The following is a 19,296-nucleotide window of genomic DNA, read 5'->3' on the forward strand; positions in this document are numbered from 1 at the left end:
TTTTGGTTGAAATGAAGTGGTGGAGATTACGTGACCAACCCAAATCTAGGCACTGTTCAATTAGAAACAAGTAGTGACGATGGTGGCCTAACAGCCGTTGGATGAAATGATGGTCAAAATTGCAAGTTTGGGGGAGGGGAGTGTAAGGGAAGGCGAGTAGCAGCAATAGGAGTAGGAGTAGGAGACAAGATCATGGGATCTGCATGTTTTTATTGCAAATGCTCCTCCTGCAAATACGGATCATGCAAATCTTATTCTAATCATACTCTCTCTCTCTCTCTCTCTTCACTTTTTCTTTTGCTTTCTTTTAGCTTTCTATATTATTCAGAAAAAAAAAAAAAAAAAACTTTTGTCCTTCTAATTTTTAATTATTCAAATTTATTTATATTTTACTAATTTCTTTCACTCACTGTTATATACTTATCTCGCATATTACTTCTTCATATTTCATTTTCTCATAAATTTTTATATTATTAATAAATTCATAATTATAAGTTATTTTTTCTTCTTTCACTCCACTCCACACGTATATTTCTTCTCGTGAATTTTTTTTCCTACATCCCCTAACATCATGGTTGACGATCATTAATTTCAGCGGGTATTTGTATTTTTTAAAAAATAAAAATATTTATATTTATAATAAATATGAAGGAATTCAGTCGTAATTTATTTTAGAGAATAATAACTCTTGTATGATTGGCCATGAAATTATATTTTTTTGTTTAAAAAATTAATATATTATTTTGAGAAAATATAAGGAAGGTTAAAAATAAATGGTCGAAGAACAATATCCTTTTCATAAGTATACAAATCCTCATTTACATAAATCAAGTTGCCAGATAATAAAGCAAATAAATTATATGAGAAAATTGGATCACCCTATAAATCGAAAAATATTTATAATTTTAACATGGGTCTTTTCTTTAAGAACTCACTAGATACGGTGATAGATAATATTTGCACGTATAATTTTTAATAATATTTTTATTTTATATAAATTTATCATTTATTTTTATTTTAAAAATTATCATTATCTTACAATTTTATACAAAACTGTCTAATAAATTTTTTTATTCAATAATTATCAACACATGTATTATTTAAATTAAATTAAAATTTATACTTTGTATGATCATGTTATATTGATAACGATGATAATACATACAAATAAATACTAATATATAATTTCAATTTCAATTAACAATAAGATTGAACAAAATTGGAGTAAATATAAATTTTGAGTACATGTAATTACATGAAATTAGTTTTCTGAAGGAACTTGACTGAGTAATTAATTTAACTTGAGTTGGGAAGTTGAACGACGTTTTTGAAATTATAACTATTTGGTGTAGTGGTAAAAACCCTCTTCCCTTTATGATAGTGTAGATGCTGAGTTATACTCAGAGGGTATTTGCACAAACTTATTTTAAGTATTTTCTTGAATTTTTACTAAAATTTAATTGAAATTAATATTTTTAAATTATAGTTTCTCTTTTGATTTACTTTGGTGAGTTAATCTAAATAAAAATTGTAAGTAACAATTACGAACTTTTGCAACTCATTAATAAAATTATAAATATTAAGTTGTCTTCCCAAATACTTTGAGTCTCTGCAACACAATAATAAATTTATAAATATTAAATTATTTTTTCAAACTCTCTCAATTTTATTTTATTTTTCACTCTTACTTTCAAACAATATTAATGTTTCCTACCACTTAATTTACAGTTTTTTTCTCAAAAAAATAAAAGTTGAAATGATTCCTTAAAATTTGTTAATTAAGCAATAAATGCAAGAATCTTGGTTTAACAAGAGATTACTTAAAAGGGTTGTTTTATTTTTTCATAATTAAAAGTCACTCACAGTTTTAACCACAACTGCGAAAACGAGATTTTTAATTTGATATCAAATCAATAAGTGTAATACATTTATTATATAATTATTTTTTTAAAATTATATTTCAATTATACGGAAAAAATATACTATTATTATCATATAATTAATTTTAATCCCATCCAATACAATTCCGACTACAATTTTTCCTTTTTCCAAGCTCTTTTTGATCAACTCCTCTAAAGATGCTCTACGAACAACATTAAGTAAAGGAAAAAGATGGGGGGGGGGGCATGTTGGTGGGGCAGTGTGCTAAAACTCTAAGCCTGAGGCCTAATAATATATCTATGGTCTAGACTTTGCGTCACTGTATAATCCGGTTTGTGTGTTTATCACATTTGTTGATGAGAGAGGTCAGCACGCTTTTGCTTCCTGCCCCCAACCCAACAACGTTATATAGTATTTTTGGGGGGTTGGTTGCGTGCAGTTTGTTCCAATTCCGTTTCCCGTTTTAGCGCTGCCTTGAGTCGAAAAGAATCTGTCTTGTTCTCTTTTTACTCATCCATTATTTTTCTTGTTACCTTCCATTCAGTCACCTAATTCTCTTGTTTTCTTGTTCATAATATGCGGCCTTTAAGGTATTATTATTAAACATCAAGAGAGAGAGAGAGGGAAGCCCACTACACTCAATCCGAGCGTGCCACAAAAGAAAATACCAAGTCATAAAAGCAAGATTGCGATCCCATAAGCTATAATAGCTCTCTTCTACTTCTCTCTTCCGGGCTTCTACTTATATCGTTTGTGTGTCCTTCAAGAGTTGCAGTTTTGATAGCGCTGTGTTTGGCAAGATTTTGCATCTTGGGTTTTTACTCTTCTGTTCTTCTTTGTGGGTTGTTGTTTTTTGAAGTTCTGGTTTTGGTTCTTGTTGTTGTTGGGAGAAGAAAAGATTTCATCTTTGCCTTGTTTGTAATGTGTAAAAATGTGGGCTTTCATTGTTCTTAGCTTCAAGTCTTTATTCAATAGTTCTGCAGCATCTCATTTCTGACCTGAAACTTGTAGACACACACACACACACACACACACACATATATATATATATATATATATAACTGTGGTGTTCGAGTTAGTAGATTATTTAGTTTTGTGAAAGGAATGGAAGGGTACTCAAGAAAAGATCCACAGTTGCTGGATTTGATTCCAAAAGATAGCGAGTGTTTTGTTGCAAAAAGGGCAGAAGAAGAAGCAACAAGGCATCATGGGGTTTCAGAGGAGAAAAAGCTTGAGCTGAGTCTTGGTCCACCAGGTGGAGGAGACTACTGGACCATCACCAAAACCTCAAATGAATCTCTTCTCTCTTTTCCCACCTATTTTTCAACCAACCCTTGTGTGAAATCCCCATGGCAGCACCAAACTTTTCTTCATCATCTCCAATCTGCTGCTCAGCTTCCTCTTCCTGCCATGAAGGAATCACCACCACAGCCCTGCACCAATAGAGCAGCAGCTGTGGAGTTGCAGAGTGCAGAAAAGAAGAAGGCATTTTCACCAGCTCCTGCAAACACAGCTGTGCACAACACTAGCAGCGCTCAGAAAAGGTACTCCCACCTTTATTTTCTTGCCTGTTTTTACTATTGGTTTTTTCCTTCTTGGACAGAGGATATTCACTGTTTTTGCACAATTTTTTGTTAAGTGTACTTTTGTGGTCCATGCATTTGGTTTTGATTCTTTATTGTCTGCTATGTCCTATGGATTTCCTTCTCTTGTTTCTTTGTCTTTTCAGTTTTTGCTCATCCATTTCTATGAAAGATCAAGGTTTTGTTTGCTTCCATCTTTAAATTGTTTTTCTTTGTCTAAATAAAGATAAGTTTATACAATGAATTTGCAATAGTTCAAGATAATTTTGTCTGTTTTTGGATAACACAAAAAAAAGTAAACAAACAAAGTCTAACTTATTTTTGTTTTTTGTTTCTTTTCTAATTTTTCCTCTACTGGTTATTGTTAGTGACTTAGATGCATTATTTCATTTTGTGATGGCAAATAATTAGAAGGGATGAGTAGAGCTGTTTCTTGGCAATAAATGCCTTTCTTGCGCTATTACTTGTATGATTAGGCAGAGATATGAAGCATAATATCATCTTCTTTAAACTAACTTGTTTTTTCTGTAAACAATAGGACTGCTCCAGCTCCGGTGGTGGGATGGCCTCCCATTCGTTCATTCCGAAAAAATATTGCAACCGGCAGCTCTTCTAAGCTAGCCTCTGAATCACCAAATGCGGCTGCCGACAAAGATTCCGGCCCGAAACCTGCTGAAAATAGCCCAAGAACTCTGTTTGTGAAGATCAACATGGATGGAATTCCCATTGGTAGAAAAGTTGATCTCAAAGCTTACAATAGCTATGAAAAGCTAGCCTGTGCTGTGGACGAGCTCTTCAGAGGCCTTGTTGCAGGTTATCGATCTTGAATTCTTGAAAATGCTACCGTCTTAGCATTATATATAATCGCTATGTTTGTCTATCAAATAAAAATACATGCAATCGAATTGAGTTTGTTTCATCCGTGTAGCTCAAAGTGAAGTTTGTGCTGGTGGAATCAAAGATGACGAGGGAGGGAAAGGAAAGGTGATCGGAGGTTTATTGGACGGGAGTGGAGAATATACCCTTGTGTATGAGGATAATGAAGGTGACAGAATGCTTGTTGGGGATGTCCCTTGGCAGTAAGCATCTTTACCTCCACGGATAGTTTTGTTCCGCAAATATATTAGTCGCATTTGCTTTGCCTAAAATTCTCTGCTTTATCTCAACTTTTGACTATCTATGGTTCTTGAAATAGAGATCTCGAGTTCATATTCACTAACGCTCCCTCTTTTTCCAGCATGTTTGTATCGACAGTCAGGAGATTACGTGTGTTGAAAAGCTCGGAGCTGCCCCGACTATCTCGTGAGTTCTGCTTTCGCTATTAATGCTGGTAGAAAGAAAAAGAAATCCAGATTGGTTCTAACGTATGCAACTTTGGTCTCCGTTTTTGCAGGTGGAAGTAAAGAGGGGAAGCTCTCTCTCAATGCATGAGCGTAGTCGGGAAGTCTGTCGCTTAACGATGGTCACAGGGAGTATTTTGGCGTCGATGATGATCAACTTTTGGATATTATCTTATTATTATTATATATATATATATTTAAGATGGAAGTAAATGGCTGTGTTCTGTGTTTTATGTAGTAGTGAAGATTTGGGGTTGTGGATTTTGTAGAAAGAAATGCACTTGTTTTCTTGTTGTTGGATGAACTGCAAATTATTACTTAATAGGAATGTTATGAGGTTTTTGTATGTGATGGCTGCTAATGCTGTCATCTTGGTTTCAAGTTGTAGCGCTGTGTTTGGGAAAAAAGAGTCGAGTGCTTCCGTTGCTTGTAAACAGTTTAAAGTGATCAAAGAAATACAATTTCAGCTTCTGACTTTCTCAACTTCTAAGGAGTTTTCACTTGTAATCACAAAGTGTGGTATATTACAGTAACCTTTTTTTTTAAATCTGGTTTAATTATGAATATTCACTCATAGTTTGGAAAATTATTAATAATTTATTAATTTTAACCGTTGTCTAATAATTAACTCATTTTGTTTGTTGTCATTAGATTTTTTTTATTTATTTTTTGTGCTAAATTGTTCAAATTGTTCTTATGGACTAAAAGTTATACTTTTATTTATTTTTTTATTAATTTTGATTAAGTGGATAGTTTTATATAATTTTTTAAATGTTTCATCCACTTGTTTGATCTTTTACAAATTTTTATTTTTATTCAAAAAAATACATCAAGGGTATAGTTGATAATTTTTTAAATCCATCCAATGAATCCATAATTTTTTTAAACATTGAGGGGTATTTGTATTTTTAAACAATGAGAGGGTATTCGTAATTATGCCAAACTTCATAAAAAGTCGTTGTAATTTATCCAAAAACTAAGGATAATTAAGCTATCCTTTTATGAGGTTTGGAATAATTATATATAGATTTCTTACAATTTAGTAGTATTTTTGAGTTTGTCTCGGTCTAATAAATAAGATTTTTTGTTAATTGAAATTTATTGAACTTGTTAATAATAATAATAAAATAGTATTTATTATAAATTGATTTATTATTGACTTATTGTTGTCAACTTTCTCATATGAATTAATGTGCGAAGATGTATAAGGATAATTATTATAAAAAGATTTATTCAATTCGTAATAAATCAATAGTAAGTAAATCGAGAATAATTATGAATTTTTACCTGATTTTTTTTATTAATATCAGTAAATTCGATAAATTTTGCCTAATTGAAATATTTATTTATTTAATGAAACCAAATGTCAAGAGTGTTAAACATAATTTTTCAAAATTATAAAAATTTTACGTATAATTATACCAAATCTCACATAACACTGTAATTATCCCTAAAAATTATTTAAGATCGTACTTGGACATTACAGTTATGGAGCATTATACGAGAATTTATGTGAGGCTTCAACGTTGAACATAAAATTTTATAGCCCGTTTTACTTGTGTATTTAGGACAAGAATCTTACAACTCTCCCAAAAAATTGGACTGATGAATCTAAACTAGAATTCTTCGACTTATTAATGCTTTATATAAGGCAAATCGGAAAACAAATCACAATTTTTAAGTAAATGTCTCCGGCGTGGGGGACGGTTTGTCTCCCGACGATGCCTCGTCCCCTCTGTAATGTGAGTTCGAGGCAGCAAGAAGAGCAGCACCAATGCCTGAACCGTCGTTTGCATGCTCGACCACAATGGTTGCTGCGGTTTCCGTTCCGAGCAACTCCTGCAACGTTTTCTCCAAGCACTCCCTGTATTTGGTGTAGTGCTCGTAGAGTCCTCCGTCCATGGCTATGGCCGTCTTGCCACCACCTTCCCGCAAAGTGTCCCGTCCCATTTTCTTCAATACCCCAAAGATGCCGGCAGCAGCAAGGCGTGCCCCACGTGTGGCGATGATGTTGCAGAGCTCGACCACGACTCTCCTTGTCTTGAGAGATGTATTTGATATCTGAGGTAGAAGACAACCATTATGCAGAGTAAGCATTATGTTTCATCAAGATCTGAACACGATGGTTCGCCGTGCTGCATTCTTGTGATCCAGGGTGTGAAAGGTGTAGCATTGAAATGTTTTTAAGCATTTTCGAAGATAGTTTGTAGAAACGGATCATCAAGGAAATAGGATTCATACCTCGAATACATCCTTCAGTGTGCTGGCTACCACTCTCAGATCAGAGGATTGGTCATGGTGCATCGCTGACATATCTGGTGTCCTGCATGTTGTGTAGTTTTAGGTTAACTCGGGAATCATCCTTGTATCAAAGGAAACGATGAAAGTACTATCTTGTAAAGAAATAAAAGCAATCAAGTGACGCTCCACATCCAAGAAGAGGGAAATCAAGAAACGTGGATGAGGAACATAAAAAACATGGAACTTTCAACAACAAATTCACAGTGGGAACGAGTGTGTGGACAATCAAATGTACCAACAGTATTCACTTCTTTAGCCTCAAGCGACTATGATGGTTCATATGATACAATATCCATTTTAGATGTAAGATTAATCGACTCATTGACACGAAAACTGAAGTGAAAATTCGTATCGGTTCCTTCATGGAGTACCTCAATATGGATGGAGTTTTGAGTTTGGGTGGGACTGTGTCACCAAACAAGGAAGCTTCTTGAGCCATCTTAAGTAAAACTCTCCGAAGAATTTCCCCCAAGTACATTCCAGATGTCAACTTCTCAAATATCTGAAAAGAAACAATTAGCCTCATAAATCAGATGGAGAGGGTTATTATGAGATTGAACTGCGTTTTGCCGATTGTTTGAGTTTAATATAACTGCAAACTACAAAAGAACTAGCGTTTCTGCGAGTTATCCTACCTGGTCACCAGGGTTTAAACTTTCAACATCCAATGTCTGGTCGTACTCTGTAAGCGGAAGATGTGATGACCTAAAGTTACCCCACTCCATGTTTATAACCTGTGACGCACAAGTTTAACGTCAGCCGAACTTTTAGTTTTCTAATGTGGACAGCCAAACAATTACTAAATCAAACTACATACTAAGAACCACAACAGATAACCAAGATAAAATATTATTTTCTAACCATTTCTCCGCTTTGAGGCAAAGGACCATGCCACTTTGGGATTGCTTGGGCACGTTCTACGTATGCAGCATTTGTTCCAGTACCCAATATGACGGCAATACAAACGTCTTTGTTGCTATATCTTCCTCCAGCTAATGTTCCAATTGTATCATTAACCTATCACATTTGCCACACATGTAAAACTGAGAACCAGGGAATTGACTAAACACAAGGGTGGGAGCACGACGAGGGATGAAATTGGGACATGAGAACTTTTCTGCAGCAATAAAACAAACTCACCAGAGCAGCCACCCGCATTTCAACACCCTTTCTTTTCAAGGCCTTTGTCAGTTCTGCTACCACATCTTGGCCAACCTATATATAATCATTAATAGATATATCAGGAATTGAACTCTAGCAACTGAGTAATTTAAGGACTGCATTTTAGAAAAAAAACAACAGGAAATTATGTTAGGCATCAGTATTGGTGGGGAAATTTGTCATGCGCTCTTAGAAGAAAAGAGTGCATTGTGACATGAGCCACTAGGTCTCACTCCTCTAACGAAACTTAGTATTTATATGCAACAAATAGAGAGAATGTATATCAGCGAAAAGTTCAAAAATGGTTCGAGAATCGCAGATCTGCCGAGGGAAATAAAAGTGCTTTTTACAAAATCGGTGGAAGAGGGCACCTGCATACTTATACCATCACTGTTCAAATGAAAATGACTTTTTGCTTTATCTTCACAATGGGAAGAAAATCCCTGCATGCTTATACCATCACAGTCTCAAATGAAAGTGACTTTTTGCTTAATCTTCACAACGGGAAGAAAATGGGAAAGAGAGGGCAGAAGATCAATATTTTGTGAACACAGAGCATATGAAAAAGATAACACTAGGAAATGATCAAGAGTGACTTCCTCTTTACTCATCAAATAGCCTATTTTTATGTTGAACTTCTGCAAAGCCTATGTACCAATTTAAATGAAACTAAGTATAACACATCATAGAAAGTGACTGTCTACTTAAACATACATACATGGCAGTCCTATACTAACTCTGAAGTGATTCTGCCATCAGAAAACAATGGATGACCCAGCCAATAGCAGACTGTGCTGCATTAGAAGATATAATGCCTTCATATTCAACTTCAACTGACATAGTTCCATATCTTTTATAAGGAAAAGATGTAATATACGGATGACAGAGCACATTGGTAGAAGAAGAGGATGATTCAATTCCATTAAGTGATACCACAATAACTAATAGCTTAAAGACAAAAGCAACAAAATGGAGCACAAAAGAAAATACTGCAAAGCACCCTTCATATAGTATAGAAATCAACATACAATTAACAAGAAATTCACTAAATTGAATAATCTTCACAAAAGCATGTTCCACAAGAAGATATCCGAAGAATAATACTTGGCACCTGCACTTTCAGGTTGGCATGATATAAATCTAATTACTGAACTAATAAAAGTGAAATCAGTGAAATGAGATTAAGAGAAAGGAATTACGGCATCACTAATAGAAAAGCCCTTCGTCCACCCAATAATAGTTCCAGTATTTAATGAAGTTTGCATCACAGGGAATGAGAACGTGAAACCCAGTTCTTTCTGTCTATCAGGTGGTTGCTGAAATCTATGTTCTTCTTCAGCCACGAAACTAGCAAGGTTTTCCACAATATAATCAAAAAGTGCCTGAAATCATTATAAACTTGAACGTTTAGTGATCTCTGGAAGATGCACTCGACAAAAAACTCTAATAATCTTATAAAAGAAAAATTATTACATCTGAAGTCCCACTCATTAATGCAGGCGGAATTGAAACCTCAGCAAATTCCTGATGAACAATACCGCCTGTTTTGCCTCCTAATTGGACTCGGAGCACACGGAAGTTTGTACCACCAAGATCTAGAGCATAAAAGGCTCCTTCCTCATTGCTGAGATGAAGGAAATGTGAAAGAGACATTCTTTTAGCTATAACTGTTGAAGAACAACTAGAGGGAAGCAAATACACTTTCATGCAAACCAAAAGCAAATAAGTACTAAAACAAATTCTAGTAGGACTTCTTCTTTCGACAATTTGGTGGGTCATAAATTTCCTTTCATACTGGATAGTAAAAGAATGGAGATCAAGAAAGAAAATGCTCAACAGAAGGAGCCAATTGTGCTTGTATCAGACAAATCATGTTTTCTTCAATCTTTAATCTCCCATAAAGAAGTATACCCCTTCAACTGTGATATTACAGTCCAGCTTCAAGTTTAGAATGAGTCTTCACTTCAAAGGGTGTTTCTTTTGCTGCATAAAAGCAAACTAAAATGTACTGAATCCCCTTAAGTTTTTCACAAGTCATGGTAAAGAAATAGAAAAATATAAAAAAATTTGAGTAGTTGAAGAACAGATTGTTTATCAAGAAAAACTTTTCTCAGTTCCAAGTAAGACCAATAGATTGTAAATAAAAACATAAGCAACACTGAGATTTTCCCTGCCATTGTCAGATTGATGTCTCTTGTTAGTTGTTGCCTAGTAAAACAAAATTCTCCACTAAAAAATTTGATTATCCATGAGAACGTATGACATCATAATTCTTCTGTCATTACACTTTACACTTAGATCTGATGGCACATTCTAAAGATGCAGACGCTTAGACACTTCAGACCTTTCATTGGTTGAAAATAACTCCGTCATTCTCCAACACTCAAACAAGCACGATTTATCGTTTAAACAAAAAAGTAAAAAAAAAAAAAAATAGATTGAAGAAACAAATTAAATTACCCTGTTGGGAGACTATCAACGTAGCTGATCAACATCTTGAGCTTGCTGCCACCCTCAGATGCCAATCCAGCATGCATCTCCACCGTCAAGGCATCAGCCACCTGCCTCAATTTGGCCTCAGGGGTTGCACACTTCTCCTCAAACTCCTTCAGAATAGCCATAGCCCGAGCCCACCTGCTGGAATTCTTCATACGCTGGCGCACCACCAGCGCCGCCACTCCCACCACGGCAGCGGCTCCGATCACCGCGGCGCCCACCGCTACCTTCCCCATTCCCTGCTTCATTTTGAAATAACTTGGAAATGGATTAAACAAAATAAAAATCGAATCTTTATGGCTTCTTGCACCGATTTCAGGGTGGCAAAAAGTGGAGAAGGAATGGATAAATGGATGAAGAGTTGGGTGTAAGAATAAGAAAAGGGGTGAGAGTCAAATGAGGGGGAACGATAGAAGTGGGAGGAAAATTAATGGCGGAGGAGAATTTTGACTGAGCTCAAAACTGGAAACAAGATCTTGAAATGTTTCCGTGAATTCTTTTTCTCTCTTTTTTTTTTTTTTTTTTCATTTTTCTCACTTTTTTCGTTTCCTTTTTCTCTTTTGCAGAAGTGTAGATGAAATCATCCAAGTCCGAAACGAAGCTTTCATCATCATTTCCATTTGCATGCATCTCTATTTTCTTTCAATTAATTTTTTTCTCCCATAAGTTGGTGGATTTTTCTTTTAAATATTTAATTGAGATAATTACACATCACTCCCATAACTTTTGTATAATTACATTTATCTTTATAATTTAAAAAATTACATCTAATATTCAAACTTTTATTTTTATTTAATAAATAGACTCTTTTGTTACTCAAAATTAACCGAATTAACTAATATTATAAAAAAAATTGGATTAAAATTTACAATACACCGACTAGTTAGCCAAATAAATATTTTCTGACTCGGTAAAAAATATACCTCCTCAGATACAGTGAAAATGCATAAGAGTAGTTTGATTAGAAAATATTGTTTTATCTACAATAAGTTAGTAATTAATCAATCGGCGTAAATATAAATTTTTATTAATTTCTTTTACTTATATCGATAAATTTGTTGAACTTTAACTAACAAAGAAATTTATTTATTCAATGAAAATAAATATAAAGAGTACTAAACATAACTTTATAATTCCTAAAAGGTTTAAAATATAATTACATCTAACCTCAAAGACGAACGATGTGATTATCCCTTAATAACAATAACTGTATGTGAGAAAGAAATTTGGAGGAAAATAGGGAAAAGGCTAAACGAAAAGAGGCGTGTTCGGATTTGTTGAATTTTGAGTTTGTAGTGTCGAAGAAGACTCACTTTTCTGCATTTTACTTCTGGTAGAGAGAGAGCAACTCAAACGGGATTAGCACAACCATAGTGTTCCTAGTACACGAATGCATCTAAAAATTGTCAAAACAATGCAGAAAAATCTTGAATTTTCAAGGTAACTAATTTTACATGATAAGCTCAAGCTCAGTAATAAGATGATGCTTCTCATTTGATTGCATTGGATACTTAAACTCTATACAGTGCCCGACCAGATGTGTTATACTTAACAAAGAATATAAAGATTGTAAATGGTTTATCTCCGTTCATTCATGCATAAACCGTGTTTTTGCTCATAACTGATAAATCACATTTCTGGCATTATCAAGTGTAAAATTGAGGTACTTGGCTCAAACGTACATTGTGATTTCATCACGAGTAGCGTTGCAAATGACCAAACCAATTCAGATATACAATTCAGACACATATATATACAAACCAACCACCTTAGAATGAAGAAATGTTTGTACTTGGATGTTAGTAATGTACAAATTCAAGTCTTGGACATACTAGAAGCTCGAAGGTGAAACCTCAATGACCTGCAAGAAAAGACTTCACGCCCTAACCTTAGTAAAATAACCCCCTAGAAATATACAACACAACAAGCTGCCTCCGACTAATGGCAGCACAATATACCACGCCCTTTCCACACACGCAAGTCAACATTTTCATATAATTAACAAAGTTAGCATCACCAATCTCTTTCAGGGCCAGAAACAGCACACGACAACTCCTGCTCCATGGCATCCTTTACATATGGAAACTCAAGGGGGTTCTTCATATTGCGGCTGCTTTGGTTTTCTTTTCCTCTCAAGGTTTAAAAATAGCTAGCCTGGAAAAATAAGAAACATATGAAAGCCAGCAAGGAATATGATACTTACCCGAGCTGCTGGCTTTCAGTCATGTGACACTGCTCATTCATCCATCCAGGTATCTATCTTCTCATTCAGGCAGTCGATGTGAGACTCAACCTGCTGCTGCATAAAACGGACAAACAAACCAAGACAAAGATGCATAAAGACAAAAATTGTTGCAATGCCATTCAATAAATACACGCAGGTTCAAAATATTTGTAAACATGCCTCATCACGTTCTTCTGAACAGGTTCAGACCCGACTCCATCCCCGGATTTGAGAACCATCGTGAGAGCAGCATTAGGCTTCACAAAGACAAAGCAACAGGAAAAGATCAATTCTTTGAGACTAATGAAAGTAAAAAAGAGTACAAGATCCAGGCAGTTACTCGACAAAGTTTAACCCTTAAGCTTACTATGTCTTGGAAAGAAATCTGAGGGAACAGGTGCAGTTTGGTTTTGAAAAAGTTGTATAAGACAAGATTTAAGAAATTTTTGAGTAAAGCTTCCTGTGACTTCAAAACAGCATAAGATATGCATATAAAGAAATGAGGACCAAAGAGAACATAAATCCAAAACCTCTAACTTCTCTCGTAATCCGTCCCCCAAAACAGAAGCATCATTCTCGCGTCCTTTATTCGACAGCAGCTGTGTATTAGACACGCATGATCTATCCAATGAAGGTCCTTCAACGTTGATCCCTAAGTTACCACCGCTGCTTGCACAGTGAGAATTACAGGTACTTGAGACGCAACCAGCATCAGTGTTTTCTGAACAGTGCATCCCCTGGTTCGGCTTTATGAAATCTATATTTAACTCTTTATCCCTATCAACAAGCTGCAGCCCAACCTCATTAGATCTGGTGCATGCATCCCCTGGGGTCAAAGGTGCCTCTTGTTGAGTCATTCCATCCATAAACAGGCATGAACCCTCCACCGCAGTCTTTTCTTCCATTGTATAAGATGCCGTAGAGCAACAGTCTTTCAATGTACCTGCGCTTCTAGAACAAATAAGCTCAGGTGAGACTGAAACTTGCCTCTGAGGACTAACAGAATGGCTTTTCTGTGGACGCCTCCCCTCCTTCAAATCTGATGCATCAAGCTCCTTTTTCCGTTTTAGGACTCTTTCAGCAGATCCAGGTCTGCAGGCCTCACCACCCTCACTAGACATCTTATCAACCTGGTGCTGACTCATAAGCCTCGTATGTCGGCTTCGTCTGTAACCCTCTGGAAATACATAAGAGGGAATTTGCTTTCTACGAACATGAGAAACATATATATCCATCCCGGGCTTCCAGTACAAGTATGAGTGTATTTGATGCCTAAACTCATCAACAGTCTGGCGGATATCAAACTGTTGGCCTTCTTGAATAACCTCTCCTTGCTTCCTTTGTAACCCCATGAAAAAGGCACAATGAGCACACTGCTTTGAAGAATCCACATAATCATGTGGGTAAGGGTGACACTGTAATTTCCCAGAGGTATCCCGCTCTATCTGCATTATGTCCAAGAAAACCATAAATAGAAAAGAGAACACTACCGACAGATAACTGTATAATCTGTGGGTACACATTGAAGATAGATCAGAAATAACACCAACTCAATCAATATTCAGTCTTAAGGCGAAAGACGATACCATCAGAGTTAGCTGCCTCAGCCGGGATTCAACCCAACCTCTCCAAGCACGCAAGTCATCAAGATCAGCAGCATTAATGTCAACCTGTAGATAATTTTTATAGCTTTCAAAGAATAAATATGGTTCAAACAATGCACTCCACTGCAGCTTATTCAGCTCGATATCCTGTAAATACAAATTGAAATCAAATGATTAATAGGCAGAAATACTTGTGAGCAGTTTTCCTCTTGCACAATCAGAACAGGCTGAACATTCTGTACCTCACAGATCTTTTTACCAAATTCGAACTGTTCCATCATGACCCGGAGGGTGCTTGCCGAAACATTGTAACTAGAATTCATGCATGGGTAAGCAGGGGTTATAATTGGCATGAGATGATTACGGTCCCAAGGATATTTTCGAGGATCCCATACAGAAAATCCAAGTTCATCATCCTCTATTTCACAAAGCATCACAGGATTTGGCCAGCGCCACAGTGTATAGACTCTGAAGAAACGAGAAACTAGCATACTGGGATTTGCTTTGGGATAAAATTGACACAAGCGAGCTACAAGAAGAGCCCAGTTCACACCTCCAAGAAACCCTGTCACCTGAAATTGAAAAATAAAAAGTGAAAACATGTTGCACCACAACAACCAAATATTTGATCTCCCACAGAGTTCCGTAAAGTAGTAATTCTAAAATAAATCGACTTACATTCGAATAAACACCACGTCTCTTAGCCCAGAACTTTAAGCATCTCAGTGTTGTCCGGAAGTTCTGAAATTATAGGATAATAAGTTAAGGAAAAGCCCAATTAAGTATTAGTGAAAAGGCACTTGAACGAAATGGAGACAATGGAAGGCATAGAAATTCAAGTATAACAAGTACCTCAACATTTGGAACAAGCTTGAGAATTTGATCTGCAACTCGGCAGCCATTAAGACTACGTGCAGTTGGTTCATCCGTTTTGTATAATACAGAGTTGTTTGAGATGTCTAAATCCTGTCAGAAATCAGTTTAACTTTGTTAAACTTCAAGAAAACCGCACATCTAATCCCCAGGTGGACACATGAACATGCATCAACTGAAGATTGTCCAAAGTATTCAGCTGATCACAACAGGAGTTCCACTCCATGCTCATGCCCGAACAGATACAAAAGAAACTACATAAGATATAAGCCAAGAAGAACCATCATCTCTGGATACGTAGAAGTGCAGGCACATATAGCACAATTTATTTGTTGGCAAAAGGCTTCAGCAAGGAGAAATTGACGCAACAAAGATCGTAACAATATATCTTCACTGGCAAATTGTTCCTCAACTCTCATTTTTCCCTTGAAATGCTATCAAGGGGAAAAGTACCTTTTGTCACAGCAAGGGTTCAGCTGACACACGAATGCATATAAATGGAATAGTTGCATTATATAGGCATGTATATACATTAGTACATTCAATAATCTCAAATCATGCATGAGTAAAACCACCAATACTTGCTGAATGGGTCTGACAAAATCAGAAATTAGACATTGCGAAGCAAAGCATCATATACAGTACTTGAGTACCAATGGCCAGAAGTATGAGACACGGCTACTGGTTGAGTGGAGTCCACAGTGAGAACAACACAACAGGAAAATCGAGTAGAGGCCAAATATTACAAAGTGAGAAGATGACTTATGAAAAAAGAGATGCCTAGCTAAATGAAGAAATATGTTCGGCAATAACATGAAAACTACTTCAGACAGCAGGCAGTCATAAGTTGACTATTTCCTAACTAGAAGCAAGAGACTCAAAATTATACAAACTTTAATACACGAAGAAACTTGAAACACTTACATCTGGAACAACCAAGAGAGATATACTTGCATACAAAAGATCAATTGATATTCCATCAAATTTGAATTTCATCACGGGTACATGAGCATCAGGTACAGGTTGGAGTTCAGTAACTTCTTCCATCTCAGCCAAAATGTTATGAAGTACATAAAAGAAGTCTTCCTGGCAAAAATTGTTCTCGTTAGTTCATATTTAGTAAGCAACCAGATCCAATATGGAAAGCCTGAAGTCAGTCTACCTCCCGCCTAACATAATTTGGCCCAACACACAATGTATCAATATCAGCTCCGGGGCCATGTACCTGCAAAAACAATCAGCAATTAACATATAGAATTACCAACCAGAATCTTTGCATTTAAAAAAATAAATAAATAAATAACTCTACACACACATGCAAGAACCAAGAAAATAATGCAACCGGAAATTATAAAAAAATCACTTCAAAAAAAATATACAAATTAAGGAAAAGAAATCACAGACCACATAAACAGAGAAAAACAATCCAACCAAACGTATGCATGACAAGAACATATGAGTCAGATACCTGTGAAACACAATCTTATAAATGCATCTTACTCATTTTCTGCACCCAAGTTGCTGTGTTGGATATTTAAGGTGTAAGAGTACTACATGACTAAAGACATGAAGCCCTCAAGAACAGAATTATCTGCTTTTAGTCAATGACTCAATGCAAAACCTTCCGTAGCACCAACATTGGAATTTTACCATCATTCAAATCAATGAACAACCCTCATCAGGCCTCTCATAACCACCAGACTCGTTTCTTATAACAGAAAGTAGCATCCTTTCTGATCTTCTGGAGAATTTACAATAACTCACCCATTTTTCTTCCATTAACTCTATAAAAAGGCATTAAATGCGAGCTTACCCAAACAAACTGCAATCTTAAGTTCAAAAAAATGAAACAAAAGATAATATGCAAGGTAACTAAAACTAATGAAGACAGCAAAGCAAAAATAGATTAAGCCCTTACTCCAAGTCTATAAGAACCAAAAGTAAAAATAACGGCGTTGGCATCTTCCACCATTTGATCTGTGTATCCCCTCAACCGAGTAAGCTCTTTCACCCAGTTTTTCACAATCTACAACAGAGGAACGAATAAACATCATTTTAAGCTAAGACAGGAAGTTAATAATATGTCAAATAATGAAGAGACCAAGAAGTGTACATATATCCAAGGTTAATATTAAGTTAAATGATGCAGATACTGAGATGTCTAAATATACACGATATGAAAGATAAAGAACAATATCTACATCCTGTAACATTAACAATAGTACTAGAAAAAGGAAATATGCAAATGATTTCATGATTTGTCCAAACTCATCAACAAGTGATGATTCTGTTTGACATCCAATACATCACTCAAACTTCAAAATCCTATGTGCAAAAAGAATCATCAACCAAATTGAAAAATGTTACACCCATAGCTTGGTCTAGACATTTTGTAGTTTATTTCCTCCTTAACAAAGCAACCAATGCCTGCTGCTTGCAGTTACGGTCAGGGTTCAGAAATTCCAGGTATTACAGAAAATCAACTAATGAACTGATTTTAAAACCTTCGAACAGCAAAAACCAAATTAATCATAAACAGGAAATTGTTACTAAATATTGACCATGTGACAGAACAATTTTTAATATTGACGCTGATTCAAAATCAACCAGAAATTAATGAACTGATTACTACAATATACAGATGGAACACCTTTCTGTTGTGAAAATTGCCAAATCGCATAGTTTAAATATATCAACCAACTAGACAGTAGACACAACCCAGTTGAAGCCTAAACTTATAAGAACTTGTTGGGGAAAAAAAAATTACCTGCTTTAGTCTCCCAAGAACCTCTTCCCTCTTGGCAGCCTCTTCCGCACTCTCATACAGACCCGAATCCACCAAAAACTAAAACCGAACAACAAAAGCACAACATCTCATGAGAATTGCAGAACAGAATCCGTCATCTAGGTTTTCAATTTACAAATATTAATTAAATGCTACAAGCATAAAAAACTAACCTTCTCCAACTCCCTATTTCTTTGAATATCCGCGTCACTTGGCCCCGCAAGCGACAACGGTCTCGTCACGCCCCACTGCTTCGGCGGCCGCTTCTGTTCTACCGGCGGCGGCGATGGAGAAAGTGACGTATTCAAACTATCCGATCCAACCATATCTCCGCACTCAAAAACCGCCCAGAACCTTAACCCTATCCTAATCAAATCCTATTCTAAACCTAAAATCAAACCCAAAAAAGCCCAAAACTAAAACCCTAACCCGTCGTGTCCAGCCTAAACCCAATTCCCACAAAACCAAAACTTTGCTTAAAAAAACCGATATTCCCAACCAAAACTCAGATCGCAGCACCCAGAAGCGCACCTCTCACCAAAATCCAAACAAGAAACGCGGAAATTCAAAATCGATCAAAAATAAAAGCAAATAATAAAACCCACAAATTCAGGCACACTGAACCCTGGACACGCGAAAATTGAGAGACCAAATTCATGGATCCAATGTATTCAGACACGGAGAAGGAATTTCGGGAGGGTTTGGACTGCGAAAGCCGAAGGAATCCGCAGATTAGAGTAGTACTAGTGGCGATGAGTTGGAAATTCGGAATTAATGCCAAAAGATATTTATATTTCTTTTTCTTTTTATTTTTGGGCGCGCCGATTTTATTTTAGAGGCAGCGTCGCCGTTTCCTCTACTCTGGAATAGGGGCACAATGGGAAATCTAGCTCGATATTAGGGGTAGCAGCCACGTGGAAATTGTGGGCGGTGAGGTACTTTTATTTTTGTTCCAAAGGGTATTTTCGTCCAAACATTCTGTGATTTTTTCACACACTTGAGGCTAAGAAAGAGAACAAAAATTAATAATAATAATAATACATTAAAT

At 35.9% G+C, this 19,296-nt stretch overlaps 3 protein-coding genes across 4 annotated transcripts; 1 reads left to right on the plus strand and 2 right to left on the minus strand.

Annotated features, from left to right (window-relative positions):
* On the plus strand, nt 2,312-5,287 carry LOC105157692 (auxin-responsive protein IAA26). Its single transcript, XM_011074136.2, has 5 exons — nt 2,312-3,425; nt 4,003-4,277; nt 4,393-4,543; nt 4,702-4,766; nt 4,858-5,287. Exons 1-5 carry the CDS (start codon nt 2,986-2,988, stop codon nt 4,893-4,895), a joined length of 969 nt encoding a protein of 322 aa, XP_011072438.1. The 5' UTR covers nt 2,312-2,985; the 3' UTR covers nt 4,896-5,287.
* LOC105157693 (hexokinase-1) lies at nt 6,304-11,361 on the minus strand. Its single transcript, XM_011074137.2, has 9 exons — nt 10,727-11,361; nt 9,740-9,890; nt 9,466-9,648; nt 8,246-8,320; nt 7,967-8,122; nt 7,741-7,839; nt 7,477-7,607; nt 7,046-7,127; nt 6,304-6,865 (listed from the first exon to the last, which is right to left on the minus strand). Exons 1-9 carry the CDS (start codon nt 11,008-11,010, stop codon nt 6,482-6,484), a joined length of 1,545 nt encoding a protein of 514 aa, XP_011072439.1. The 5' UTR covers nt 11,011-11,361; the 3' UTR covers nt 6,304-6,481.
* LOC105157694 (nuclear poly(A) polymerase 4-like) lies at nt 12,494-19,021 on the minus strand. Of its 2 annotated transcripts, none has more exons than XM_011074138.2 (12): nt 18,422-19,021; nt 18,231-18,308; nt 17,382-17,489; nt 16,626-16,688; nt 16,388-16,549; nt 15,443-15,556; nt 15,269-15,331; nt 14,833-15,162; nt 14,573-14,737; nt 13,517-14,431; nt 13,167-13,243; nt 12,494-13,061 (listed from the first exon to the last, which is right to left on the minus strand). In XM_011074138.2, the coding sequence occupies exons 1-12, from the start codon at nt 18,572-18,574 to the stop codon at nt 13,031-13,033; spliced, it is 2,259 nt and encodes a 752-aa protein (XP_011072440.1). In that variant the 5' UTR covers nt 18,575-19,021; the 3' UTR covers nt 12,494-13,030. The 2 variants fall into 2 exon arrangements, with proteins under 2 accessions (XP_011072440.1, XP_011072441.1); XM_011074139.2 differs by having other exon boundaries at nt 12,494-13,058; nt 18,422-19,020.

Source organism: Sesamum indicum, linkage group LG3 (assembly GCF_000512975.1).
Source record: "Sesamum indicum cultivar Zhongzhi No. 13 linkage group LG3, S_indicum_v1.0, whole genome shotgun sequence".
In the NCBI taxonomy this organism is placed as follows: domain Eukaryota; kingdom Viridiplantae; phylum Streptophyta; class Magnoliopsida; order Lamiales; family Pedaliaceae; genus Sesamum; species Sesamum indicum.

What these genes read in the sequence shown, in the direction of transcription:
- LOC105157692 (XM_011074136.2), top strand. Translation starts at nt 2,986, where the DNA reads ATGGAAGGGTACTCAAGAAAAGATCCACAGTTGCTGGATTTGATTCCA. An exon ending in CTTCAGAGGCCTTGTTGCAG is followed by an intron (nt 4,278 to 4,392) that starts GTTATCGATCTT and finishes TCATCCGTGTAG; the next exon opens with CTCAAAGTGAAGTTTGTGCT. An exon ending in GGAGCTGCCCCGACTATCTC is followed by an intron (nt 4,767 to 4,857) that starts GTGAGTTCTGCT and finishes CCGTTTTTGCAG; the next exon opens with GTGGAAGTAAAGAGGGGAAG.
- LOC105157693 (XM_011074137.2), bottom strand. Translation starts at nt 11,010, where the DNA reads ATGAAGCAGGGAATGGGGAAGGTAGCGGTGGGCGCCGCGGTGATCGGA. An exon ending in GTTGATAGTCTCCCAACAGG is followed by an intron (nt 9,891 to 10,726) that starts GTAATTTAATTT and finishes CCTTCATCTCAG; the next exon opens with CAATGAGGAAGGAGCCTTTT. An exon ending in AAAACTCCATCCATATTGAG is followed by an intron (nt 7,128 to 7,476) that starts GTACTCCATGAA and finishes CACAACATGCAG; the next exon opens with GACACCAGATATGTCAGCGA.
- LOC105157694 (XM_011074138.2), bottom strand. Translation starts at nt 18,574, where the DNA reads ATGGTTGGATCGGATAGTTTGAATACGTCACTTTCTCCATCGCCGCCG. An exon ending in TTCTTGGGAGACTAAAGCAG is followed by an intron (nt 17,490 to 18,230) that starts GTAATTTTTTTT and finishes CCTCTGTTGTAG; the next exon opens with ATTGTGAAAAACTGGGTGAA. An exon ending in CAAATTATGTTAGGCGGGAG is followed by an intron (nt 16,550 to 16,625) that starts GTAGACTGACTT and finishes AATTTTTGCCAG; the next exon opens with GAAGACTTCTTTTATGTACT.